The sequence below is a fragment of the Bidens hawaiensis genome, unplaced genomic scaffold (genome assembly GCF_021521415.1).
Source record: "Bidens hawaiensis isolate Kalapana, Puna unplaced genomic scaffold, B.hawaiensis_p1.1 tig00010472_1, whole genome shotgun sequence".
Lineage (NCBI taxonomy): Eukaryota > Viridiplantae > Streptophyta > Magnoliopsida > Asterales > Asteraceae > Bidens > Bidens hawaiensis.
In genome coordinates, this window is record NW_027491800.1 from 305,114 (window position 1) to 317,846 (window position 12,733).

Genomic DNA, 12,733 nt, shown 5'->3' on the forward strand with positions numbered 1-12,733 from the left:
AAAAGCATATCAGATCTTCAGATGCCAGGCTTTAGTCTTCTGCCATGTGTCCTCCACTCAAGCCAGCTGTCTCATCCTACTCACCTGCGTGCATACTAAAAGTCAGCTACGCTGAGTGAGTTCTAGTTAATCATACACTACCATACAATACCTTGTTACATACATACGTACTTAACCTCATAACTTTCTTTCATACACACATAAGTACTCATACCTTCATTCTTACTTACATACTTTCTTTCTTACTTACATACTTTCTTTCTTACTTACATACTTTCTTTACATTCATAATCATACGTTTTAAAGAGCCTTTCGCCCTATAACCTCACAGATATTATAAGGGTCTGGTCCCTAACATCACAGATATTATAAGGGTCTGGTCCCTAACATCACAGATATTATAAGGGTCTGGTCCCTATCATCACAGATATTATGAGGGTCTGGTCCCTAACATCACAGATATTATTAGGGTCTGGTCCCTAACATCACAGATATTATTAGGGTCTGGTCCCATGTTTTCGAATATTAGTAGGGTTCGATTCCCTCTTCGTTACCATACATCATACCTCGAGTATTATTAGGGCTCGGTACCCCTTTCGTAACCATACAACCATACAACCGTCATTTCCTTCTTTTATTAACTTTCTTACGTTCATACACATAAACATACATATCATACTTGCCATATTTATAACGTTACAACCTGACAGTACGTGCAATATCCGAAGATCGTTCACGAACCATCAAGCAATCATTCATACATATCACATATATCACCTATGGCATACACTTATCACTTTGGATAAATGTATTAACAACACATCAAGTATGCACACAGCCCCGAAAACATAACAAGGAATGGGGCTAGGAACTCACCTGGATCCTGTTACGCTCGCCGTTGATCGTAATTCCTTTCTTTAACTGGGCTCGGCTAACTGTATAATATTTACACATATCAATTACTACTACTACTATTACCACTACTCATTTTCGATAACCGCCTTAACACATTTTCCATTAGGTCTTTAATTTATTTCATAAACGAACTTCACTTCAGGCGAATCTTGGAAACAACTTGGTTCTGGCTTGATTCGATCGAATAGGGACATATTCGATCGAATCTGAGACACACTCGATCGAACTAGACACACACTCGATCGAACCAGTTGGGAAAACTCGTTCGGCTTGGTTCTGGCTTGATTCGGTCGAATAGGGACATATTCGATCGAATCTGAGGCACACTCGATCGAACTAGACACACACTCGATCGAACCAGTTGGGAAAACTCGTTCGGTCGGACATGGCACTTGTTCGATCGAATAGGAACTCGTTCGGTCGGATATGAAGCTCATTCGGTCGAATAAGATGGAGACCGTTCGGTTGCTTCCCTATTCGATCGAATGGACTGATTCGGTTGACTCATTCGATCGAATAAGTCTGATTCGACGCCTTCAAGCTGGGCGACGGAGAAACCTACGGGTTTTCCAGATTTTCCAGATTTTTGACCCAAAATCGAAGTTTTTGACCCAAAATCGAAGTTTTTGACATGGAAATGTTCGGGATTGAAAGGGCTATCAATTCCTAGTGATTTTAAACACAAAGACCTGCATTTTGACACCAAAACAAGACGGTTTTTGACCCGAAAACTCAAGTTACGAAAATGGGAGTTTTTGCTCGGTTTGAGGCCGAAAATGGTTATGAAAACGGATGATTTTCGAGAGGGACTTACCAAAAACGATTAGGAACAAGATTGTGGACTCGGATTTGTGATTTGAGAACTTTCTCTCTCTAGCTTCTCTCTCTAGAATTGAGAGTGTTTGGGTGCGGGAGTGAAAGGGAGTTAGTGAAATGGTATTTTGGGCTCGGGATGGGTATTTATATCTCTCGAGCCCACGGACCCAAGGCCCATTCTCATTTAACCCATCTTACGTAATCTAAGCCCATGACCCGTTCCTTTCTCGACATTAAATAACTAAAACGTGAAATTACTAAACATAACTTTCTTTTATTTATCATATAAAAATTTTAGGATGTTACATCTTAGTGTCGAACCATTCCGAAGTAATAGCTTTTCAATCTCATACAATGTCAAGTTCTTTATTTGATCTTCGGTAAGTAATAAATCTGTAGAAGAAAAACAGAAAATTCCAACTTTAGTGTTACATCTATATATATATCCTTTTATATAAAATTATAAGGAAATTAAATTGTTTAATAAACTTAACTAACCTGTAGAATTTAAAGCACGCTGCTGATTGTAAAGAATACCATCTGACAAAATTTCCCAACTTTTTTCCCAAACAAAATCGGGTCTAGATAGACAGTGAGACGTTAACATCGTGGCAAATAAATTTCTTAAATAACCACTAGAACCAGAATTACTTGCTTCTTTAATTGCTTCAATATACTCCATATCATCATCTAATAGGCCACGCTCATAGCATGCATCTCTAAACGTAGGGAATACTGCACCATTTACAGTGCGGATGTCCTCAAATGATGTTGGACCTTTTACTTTGTTTAGTAGAATTCTTAGAAAATATGCTTCACCAAGTGCTAGAGACACTGAATGAATTCTACCAATGGAGAACCCAACTTTTCTTCGTTCCCAACATTTTCCATGTTTTTTCCACACAAATTTAGAGGGAAATTCAATATAATTAAGATCTTTTGCCTCATCATAAATTCAATTACACTCCATCCAAGATGTGAACATTGTTGAAGCCACTAAACGTTTATCAAGGATATCTTTAACATCATCGTCCGGACCATAAAAAACTTGTTGCTTATCAGGAAGATGGAACGGAAGTCTCATAACTGAAGGGTATCTATAATGAATATCAAATGAAAAAATCCTCCAGGCTGCTTCACATGCTGAAAGATATCTACAATCATAGTACTCTTTTATTTCATCCACTCCTTCATCTGAATCATCTTCTTTACTATTTTGTACAACAGAAACAGTTGTTTGGTCCGGACCCTTGTTAATATATTTAAATAAATACTTAATTGATCCACTTTGATTGCACCATTCCACATTAATATGTCCCTGATATTTTCTTAAAAGCTTATGGTTATACGGAACAACACTTCGGTTATCTAAGTGAACATCAGACTTGACAACAAAGTTTCCCGAATCTCTTCTTCTGTATATAGGAAAACCCTTTGTGTCAACACAAGTTTCATCACGAAACTTCTTTGGAAATTTTTTTGAGCACTTCTTATTGACCATACAAGAACATTTCATATTATCAGCACCACATGGACCATGGATCATAAAATCGCTTACAAGTGAATACAGTTCAGGGTCTTGATTCTTGTCCGGAATCTCAGCGGAAATAAGCAGGTCAATATGTTCAACTGTTGGAAACTTGTTATTGGGATGCATAAATAAGCATATATGCGCATGAGGCAACCCTCTTTTTTGGAACTCTACCGAGTAAACAACTACATATAATTTAGGAAACGTTAATTATGCTTACTGTTAAATAAACATAATATAACATTATATATATATATATATATTAATGGAAATAAAAATATTTTAATAAAAAACTATATCGTACCTGCTTGAACTTTTCCGAGCAATGCCTTTTCTTTCAAGTCTTTAATCAATGCATCTAACTTGATTTTAAACAATCTGCATAATATATCGGGCCTGTCTTCGGCCTTAAGCGTCGTATCTTTAAGAAACCTTTTAACTTCAGGTCAATTTGGATTACATGTAAAAGTTATGAAAAATCAGGGTATCCAAACCACTTACATAGAGACATGGCGTCTAAATAGTTCTGCATCATGTATCGAGCCCCACCGGTAAAAGATGACGGTAATATAACACTTTGTCCAACTTTTGAAGCATCTTTATTTCCTTTGCTTTTAATATTGCTTAAATTCTCAAACGTCTCACATCTAAGAGCCTTCTGCTCTCTTCGAATGTAATACAGCCGTTCACTTTCGATCATCATATAACCATCAACTAATTGCTGTTGAAACAAACTCCTAGAATTAAGAGTCATAGAAAATTCATTTACTCTGTCTTGAATTCGGTAAGCAAAAAATTCTCTCATGGTTGTTTTTTTTCTTTTGGCTTCTGAATCTTGAGCAACACCTCGGTGAAGAATGTCGACTGTGTAATTATCTTCACCATATGGATATATCAATGGATATTGAAGGGCGAGGTACGAAGGATGATGTTCATTTACAGTTTGTAAACCACCTTCTTGAGTTTTGAAAATTATGTCACGGTTATCTATACAATCACCAATGTCTCCAACAATTAAAGCAGCAACTTCCGAAGCTGTTGGTAAGTTATAAGTCCTTGCATCATTTTGCCTTCTACCAATAAGTCGTAGCTTTAAGTCAACAGCCGGATTTTCCGAAAAACAATCTCTTGCCATTCGATAGCATTTAACCAACTGATTATGCGAATCTAGCATGTGCTTTAATTGCTGTATAATTTGAAGATCAATCACATTTGAAGTTGATGAGTTGCCATTATCGGATTGACTGGAAAAATTAAGAAAAATGATTATTAGTATATGTAAAATCAGGGTTGTGATAAATGACAGCGTGCTATAATTTTCTATAAAAATTAAAAGTCATGTATGAAGACATACTCAAAAATGGTTTGTCGATTAGAGACTTCATTATCAGTGTCATATATGTATAGTTGAGCGAACTTTGGTTTAGAACCTGTTGTTGGTAGAAGACTTCCAATGTTATGATAATTTTGGCCGCTAAGTCTGAAAATAAACGGAGCGTTACCTTTATTAATTGACTTGTCAATCTTACCACCCATTGATGTAAAGCTGAACATTGAATTGTAACGACGGATATTCTTCAAAAAGAATTTGCTCTTAGCATCAGATGAAGTAAAAAGACTGATATAATCTGCCGGCAGTTCCTTTAATTTTGGAAGCTGGACCTTACCGTAGCAACAACACATGAAATAACTGATCTTCTCACCATTTGTTCTTTGTCCCCTTTTGGCTTCGTCTTTCCATAATTTTGCATGACACATCTCACATATAACACTTTGATCACCATGATCCGAGTAATCTGTTTAAATCATATTATGTTATTTCAAATATTTTAAATAAGTAGTGGCAAGTAATGACTAAGCTAGTTAATAAAATAAATAGGATATTTCAATTCATATATAACCTTTTGAGATTCCTTTGAAAATGTCTTTACCAAATTCTTGATCAACAAACCCTTCTTCTGTCAAATCAAAGCTAGGTATGTCACTTGTGCATATTGTATTCCGTGTTAGCTTTCGTTTTCCTGAAGGTATTTTCGTAAAAGAGCCCTTCCTAGTGAGCGTCGATGTATTTGATGATGTCCCCACATTAGACAATAATGAGAATGTTGACATTATTTGTGTTGCGGTTGTTGGTGTATTGCTGGTATTGTAAATAACTACAAGTAATATTATTAGCTGATTTAGGAATCTAATCAAGATAGTATACTATATCATTCTGATAAATTTATGTATTATGTAAAATATAATGAGGAATTTATAGAATCTTACCATTGGTGATGTTACTCAGTGGACTTGTAATGTTTATAATTGGAGAGGATGAAATTGAATTTTTTTGAGGATGTGTTAAAAATTCATGTGAGTTGATATTTTCTTTATCAAACGAAGCATGCCTATTTGAATTTGATGATATTAAACTGTACTGATGTGATGTATCATCTGAAATATAATCACAAATATACAACATTAAATGTTATAAGGCATTTGTTTGACATTTAGATAAATTTACTAAAAATTTGCAAATATTGATTTATTAAAAAAAACTTACATCTTGTTTGTTGTGTTCTATGCAAAGCTGCATGAGAAGAACTTTCTGTTACAAACTTTCCCCTCTTCCTTTTGTAATCCAAAATAAGCCTTCTTCTTTTTCTTTGTTGTTTACAATAAGTTTTGTCTATGTTGATATCTAAAGAAAAAAAACATAAAAAAAGATGCAAATCAATACTACTAAGAACAAAAAACCTCAAAGGTTTTAATCGACCAACATACCTATCAGGTCGGTTTAATGTAAGTAATTATTATGTCACCCGTCACCACTAATGGAGATGTAGCAAAAAAAAATAAGCTGATACGGAGAACTCAGATCGTATGTGATAGATTCAACAAAATCGTTTGGTTAATTGCCTTAAAACGATCATATAATTGATTGGTTTGTAAAACCTATCACAGAATTGTAAAGAATAGAAAATATGTACCTGGCTGCCAAAATATTTGAAAACAGAGCGATGATAGAGGAATGTTTAAACAGATTGTATTTGTTTATTAAAATATTAATGTGTTCAAAATTAGATTTTGAACTAAATTAACAACCAAGTCCCCGTTCTAATCTAGGACCCAATTTAAATTGTTTTATAATTAATTAATTAATTAATTGCAAGTTATTAAAAACATAAAAATAAGTGTTCAAAAAATAATAATAATAATAATAACATAAAATATAACAATACTAATACCGGAAGGTACATGTCTAATGGGTAACCGGGCGCAGGTACTTGTGGAACGCGACGCGTTCAATACGTAACAGGTCGCCGATAGTGTGCCTACCAGCACACTTTTATGCAAAATCGGGCCAAATTAAAGTAAGTGTTGACATAATAATAATATAAAATATAAAAATAGTAATACCGTAAGGTAGGCGCCAAATGGGTATCCGGGGGCCAGTACTTGTGTAATGCCAAACGATTGCGGGACGCGTACGTTAAGTACGTAACCGGTAGCCGGTAGTGCTCCTACCGGCGCCCTGTTACGCGAAATCGGGCCAAAATAAGTGTTGAAATAATAATAATAATAATATAAAATATAAAAATAATAATCCCGGTTGCGAGAAGTGTTCAATAGGTAACCGGTCACCGGTAGTGCGCCTCCCAGCGCACTGTTACCCGAAGTCGGGCCCGGGAAGCGCGTTACATGTAACTATGCGCCTGTACAGATTAATAAGTACGCATATCTTGTTAATTGAAGCATACATACCGTTGACTTTAAGGTTTTGATATTGTGGTTTTGTTTTAAATTTATATATATATATAGTTCTATTTGGCTTCTGTATTGTAAAACTAATGCATAAATAATTGCATAGTGATGTCTACATTCATATTGGTCTACTTAATATCATATTAGTTTATTTGCTACTTGTATTGGTTTTGTTAGCTCGTGTTAACATTGTTTTTTTCCTAAACTGTAATACCTTTGGATGTTAGATAGTATCAGTTTATAGGCTGTTATGCAGCCCAAGCTAGCTGTATAAGGCGGAGCATTTCTGGGGCTGTTTTATATTTATCCACTCAACTAACAAACAGTCACTTTTCTCTATTTTCGATGGTAGAAAGCCATTGCATTCTTTTGAGCTTAGAAGTTGCAATCCATTTTCGGATTCATTAATGAATTTGACATGTCTACTTTCAAACGTACGGGTATATAAAGGCCCAACTGACATTTAACTTTTCTCGTAGGTTTGTTACGGTGTTTTGTGGTTGGGTAAGTGGTCGACTTTTATCTATTTTCGATATGTTAGGAAGCCTTGCTAATGTTTAACATTGACGAGTCCATACATATTTAAAAAATAAAATGTTATGACAACAAAGCTAGGCAAGCAGCAGCACCTGTAGCCATGAATTGTAATAGAAATTGGTACATGCTTTTGAGGTTTGACTAATACAATTAAACAACCAAATATGTAACCACAACTTAAAAGTTTATGTGGTACAAGCAGTAAAGGAATATCTAGATTTAGACATAACATCAACACTATTATAATAATGTAACAATTAAAACATTATAGAAATTAATTCATCAACTTCAAAATAGCATCATAGCAAATTCAAAATTCTTAACGATCAATCCCGAAAAACAAACAGATTGTTCCAAACATATTAAAAAGCATCCAAAACAAACAAATTGTTCCAAACATATTAAAAAGCATTCAAAACAAAATGACAATTCTTAAAACTTAAGCCACCGATTATTTTTCTTTTTTTGGAATTAGTAGGTTTCCAAACTTCTCATGTTCTTTATCGCCTTTCAAAGGCTTCACCACAGCTTTTGTTGCAGAATTACTTGGCTCTATCTCATCATCGGCGTACACATTAACCAAATTACGCTTTAGACTACTTGAGGACACAAAAGCAAAGTTGCCACATGACAACGGTGTTGTATTATCACCGGTGGACGACATAGAATCCTTAAATAAGAAAACAGTAAAGGAAGTAAGTTAATGAAAATTTATAAGGAATAAATATCTACATATAATGTGAAAAAAAATGAAAGAGCACCTTCATATTGACAATATCTTGAGAAATGATATCTCCGGTTGTCACATGCATGGAGTCGGACAAGTCATTCTGTTGAGAAAGCAGCCATGTTTAATTTACATAAAAATAAAAAATATTAATACCACTTAATCATATGAAAATTTATACAGACCTGCTCTAGATTAAACTTATTCTCAAGAGTGTCAATTATCTTTGAATCATCAGAATATTTAGAGATTCCAAAACCCATTTCTTGTCTATCCACATTATATTTCTTGATATCAATCTTGAAAGCGTACTTCTTCTCCAATAAATTGTTCAAAACATCAGGGAATTGTTCGGATGTTTCACCCTGCAAAATATATATATATATATATATATATATATATATTGAAAAGTGAAAGTATAAAATACTTGTTTCCATGAATTATTCATTTATCTTATTATAAGTATACCTTTATAATACTTTCGACCAAATCATTAGCAGAAACTTTCAAAATTTTAACTGCTTCTCTATCCCATAATGTCAAATCTATGATGCCCGTAGGATCTTGTACTCGTATAAGAATTCTAAACCTTCAAAATAAAAAATATAAAAATTGAAAGGTTACATTCATGACGTTGGTTACTGAATAGGCCTGCCGGGTCGGGACAGCAACCGGAATTAGTCATGGTAACAGTCCTCTTTGCATTGTAGTTTACTAAAAAATTTCTAAAAGGCATTAAAATAAAATAAATTTTGACGGTGGAGAAAGAAATCTTTTAAAGACAGTTTTAAAACAATTGAACAAAAGTGCTTTCTAGTATTTAGGTGAATATTCGCATATATTATTCATCGAAACCGGTTTAAAAAGGTTGTATAAAAAATATAACAAAACCATAATTGGATAAATGTTTATTTATATACCTATTGATTAGAGAGAACTCTTTATCTTTGCATTTATCATTGTTGCATTTTGTATCGCTCTTTCTAACCCCCTTTGGACAAGTGCTGCAAGATAAGTAGTACCACTATTGGGTTGGCGGTACATACTTAATGGTGCCAAGAATGACAACTAATCTAACCTGTAATCATAGACAAATGATGTTGTGATATGTACTATTAGCTTTTTAAATACAATTGAATTTGTATAATACTAATAGCAGCAAACCGTTTTCATATGGACTTCTGCAATGTTATTGAATTCAGTCTTGATAAGGAAATCATCTTCAACAGAGCAATTGACAGATGTGCCAATAGATTTCTGACTTGAACCCGTTAGTCCACTTGTTTGCTCAATCAGCCTAAATATATAAATACAACAATTATAATATTATAGTAATATAAAGTTATAACATGTATTGAAAACATTAAATTTAAACATAATATGTAACAGCATATAAAGTTATAACAAACCTTTGCTTAAATGATATTATGGCTTGAATGTCTTCATCGATGAAAAGCTTTGAATAAACATAGTTGTTTGAAGCCCATGTTTTTTCTACAAAAACGTTTAACATGTTTTTGTTATAAAATAATAAAAAAAGATTGAAAAAATTTAAAATAAACACGCTTAGTAAACAACATTTTAAAACTTACCTCCCCAAAACTTGAATCTACCAAATTGCAAGATAATTACAACGTTTGTTTTGTCCGGATTATTTGAAATATAATCCGTCATCTGATTAGCATAATCCCCAAAGAACGTGACATTAATAGCTTACGGCTGTATATCAATTCAAAATTTTAATATTAAAAAAATGATGATTAAAAACCTAACATAATTATTGAAAAAAACTAACTTCAAATCTTCAAGGTGGACAATAACTTTAAGTGTCGATTCCCCTCCTTTTCCTAGAAAAGTAGTGGGCTTTTCTGAGCTTGTAATGTATCCAATGATATCTGTATAAATAGTTTAGATTAAAATAAATTTCTAGATAAAAAATGAAGTGATATATGTATAAATAGTATAGATTAAAATATAATTTCTGGAAAAAATGAAGTAAAATTAATTCACTCGGTTACTAACCAACTGTATGAAATGGTGGAAACAGATTGTTGTTCATATCTTCAAAACTTGCAAAAGTAAAGCCATACGGTTCTCCTAAGAAATCATTAAGTTCAACAATGTTAGTTTCATGATTAAAAGATACTTTGTTAGGATTCCCCATAAACTTGTTGGCAGCATGATTTTCAGCAAGAGATGCCTTAGTAATTAAGATAGTAGAGTTGAGTTCAATCAAGTTTTTAAAATTTTGCCAATGTTCGTTAATGATGCTACCCAGCATCTTGTTTCCCTATCATTTAAACATAAAAATACAAGACGTTAATATTCAAGTAGCAAGCATTAAAAATATGTGTCTAACCAATACACATTAAATTACCTCTTCATCCACTAAAACCATCTCAACAGTGTGAACTTGACCCTGTAACATATAGCTCATATTTTTCCACAACCGGATAATACGGACCTTGACATTGAAAACCTTTGTTGACACATCAAGTTTGTTGAGCATGGTAATTTGAATATCATCTTTCAAAGTGTTGCTGTGTATGAAAAAAGAAACAGTTACGTATCAACAGTTAATACTTGAATATAAATAATGAATTAAAATTTACCTAGTATTGGCAAGGAGTTGCTTTTCATTGGTAGATGCTGACATGTTGGTTGGTAGTTACAATAACCAAAAAGTGTAGAATGACGAGGGGGGCGTCCAGTAGTCTTTGATTTATAGCTGCGTATACATATTAGGTTCCTGAAAAATGGGAAGTGTAACTTCAAAAGAGTAAAAATAGGAGTAAAATGATAAGAAAATCAAATTCAAATAGTCATTATCTTCAAAATGAATAAATAAAAATGACATGGAAAATATCAAAAGCAGAAAATTTGAAAAACAGAGCAATAATAGAGGAATGTTTAAACAAATTAGATTAACGCTGGAGAAAAAAAGTGTTAAATATGCCAAATATTTATTCTTTAAACCCCATTTAAAGGTATTTTAATTTGTATTTGTTTATTAAAAAAGTTAATGTGTTCAAAATTAGATTTTGACCTAAATTAACAACCAAGTCCCTGTCGTTATAATCTTGGACCCAAATTTAAATTGTTTTATAATTAATTACCTATTTGCAAGTTATTAAAAAATTAAAATAAGTGTTGAAATAATAATAATAATAATAATATATAATATAATATAATATAATATAATAATATAAAATACAAAAATACTAATACCATGTTGTTTTCCTTGTAAACACCAAGTGGCGAATCATGAACAGACAGAAGCATCTCACACTGTTTCGGAAGCCTTAAAGTTTTAGGCGTCATACCAACCAACATCCTCCCGCTACTTACCTGCAATTATAACAACTCCTGATATTAAATTACTAATAATCAAAAGAAGTAATATTTTTAATAATGATTCTCATTATTCAATGAAAAGACAAGTATCAAACATATACCCCAGGAGTTTGCATAGATTCATCAATGCCAAAAAATATGAGTGTCCGATGGCTCCCCTAAAACCTAAAGCATGAACGATCGTAAACTTTCAATTTCCACATCACGAAGCATCCTGAGTGCAGCACTCTGGTGCTCAACTGAATTATGGTAAAGAGTTAAGTCAGTTAACTAACCATTTATTCTTTCTACATTTTTCATAACCCGAAATTACATTATTATAATAAAAACTATATACAGCAAAAGAAGATACCTTCTTGGTCATGGAATGTGTTATCTTCTGGCACTGCACTGTCAACATTACGCTGTGAATTATTCAACTGAGACGATGCAGGCTGCTTAGTAACCTTCCTTCTAGGCGGCATCAGAAACACATAAAAGTAGCTCACAACACAGCTTAACTGAACTCAAATACCGCAATTAGTATAAGCTATAGTGACAAAAGTAAAGCAGCCTTAATAAGCATCATTGCATTTAAAAATCTTTACCCTATGCTATAATAAAAGTCATCTACATAACCATTTAGAGATTACCGTAAAGTGTAGCAACAAACCAAATGTTTTACAGTTCCATTTTCCTTAAAAGAACATAAAGACTGAGTCAAAGAAACAGCTTTTATTCACTTAAATAGTATCTAGAAACTTCAAAAAAATCATATGAGGTTCTGGTAAATAACAAAAATATATCAGCCATTTCATCAAACAGTTTCATGAGTAACATTTTAACATATCCAACTCCACAAATTTAACATTACAAATTAGTACTTTTGCAAGTGTGAAAATGTCACTCATTCTGCTAAATACCTAATATGCTGTGATGCTCCATATTATATATTGACACCCATAAATTAAAATCTCATTGAGGCAATTCATCGAGCAACTTGTGTGCAGATTAAGACAACCCTTTTTTAGAACAAACACGGATGCCGTATCTTGAGAATCACCCAAAAGTAATGAAAATAATGTCATGAAACCCCCAAATTTAAAAATGATATAATCATAATTAAG

The 12,733-nt window shown here is 33.0% G+C and overlaps 2 protein-coding genes across 2 annotated transcripts; both read right to left on the reverse strand.

Moving 5' to 3' along the window:
* Positions 1-2,686: 2,686 nt before the first annotated feature.
* On the reverse strand, positions 2,687-7,648 carry LOC143535408 (uncharacterized). The gene is made up of 8 exons (XM_077029671.1): positions 7,639-7,648; positions 5,808-5,945; positions 5,531-5,698; positions 5,164-5,418; positions 4,617-5,058; positions 3,764-4,506; positions 3,567-3,701; positions 2,687-3,447 (listed from the first exon to the last, which is right to left on the reverse strand). Exons 1-8 carry the CDS (start codon positions 7,646-7,648, stop codon positions 2,687-2,689), a joined length of 2,652 nt encoding a protein of 883 aa, XP_076885786.1.
* Positions 7,649-8,422: 774 nt separating this feature from the next.
* Positions 8,423-11,743, reverse strand: LOC143535409 (uncharacterized). Its single transcript, XM_077029672.1, has 11 exons — positions 11,729-11,743; positions 11,488-11,621; positions 10,651-10,813; positions 10,296-10,563; positions 10,065-10,168; positions 9,866-9,947; positions 9,683-9,767; positions 9,438-9,570; positions 9,320-9,351; positions 8,742-8,862; positions 8,423-8,638 (listed from the first exon to the last, which is right to left on the reverse strand). Exons 1-11 carry the CDS (start codon positions 11,741-11,743, stop codon positions 8,423-8,425), a joined length of 1,353 nt encoding a protein of 450 aa, XP_076885787.1.
* Positions 11,744-12,733: the final 990 nt, after the last annotated feature.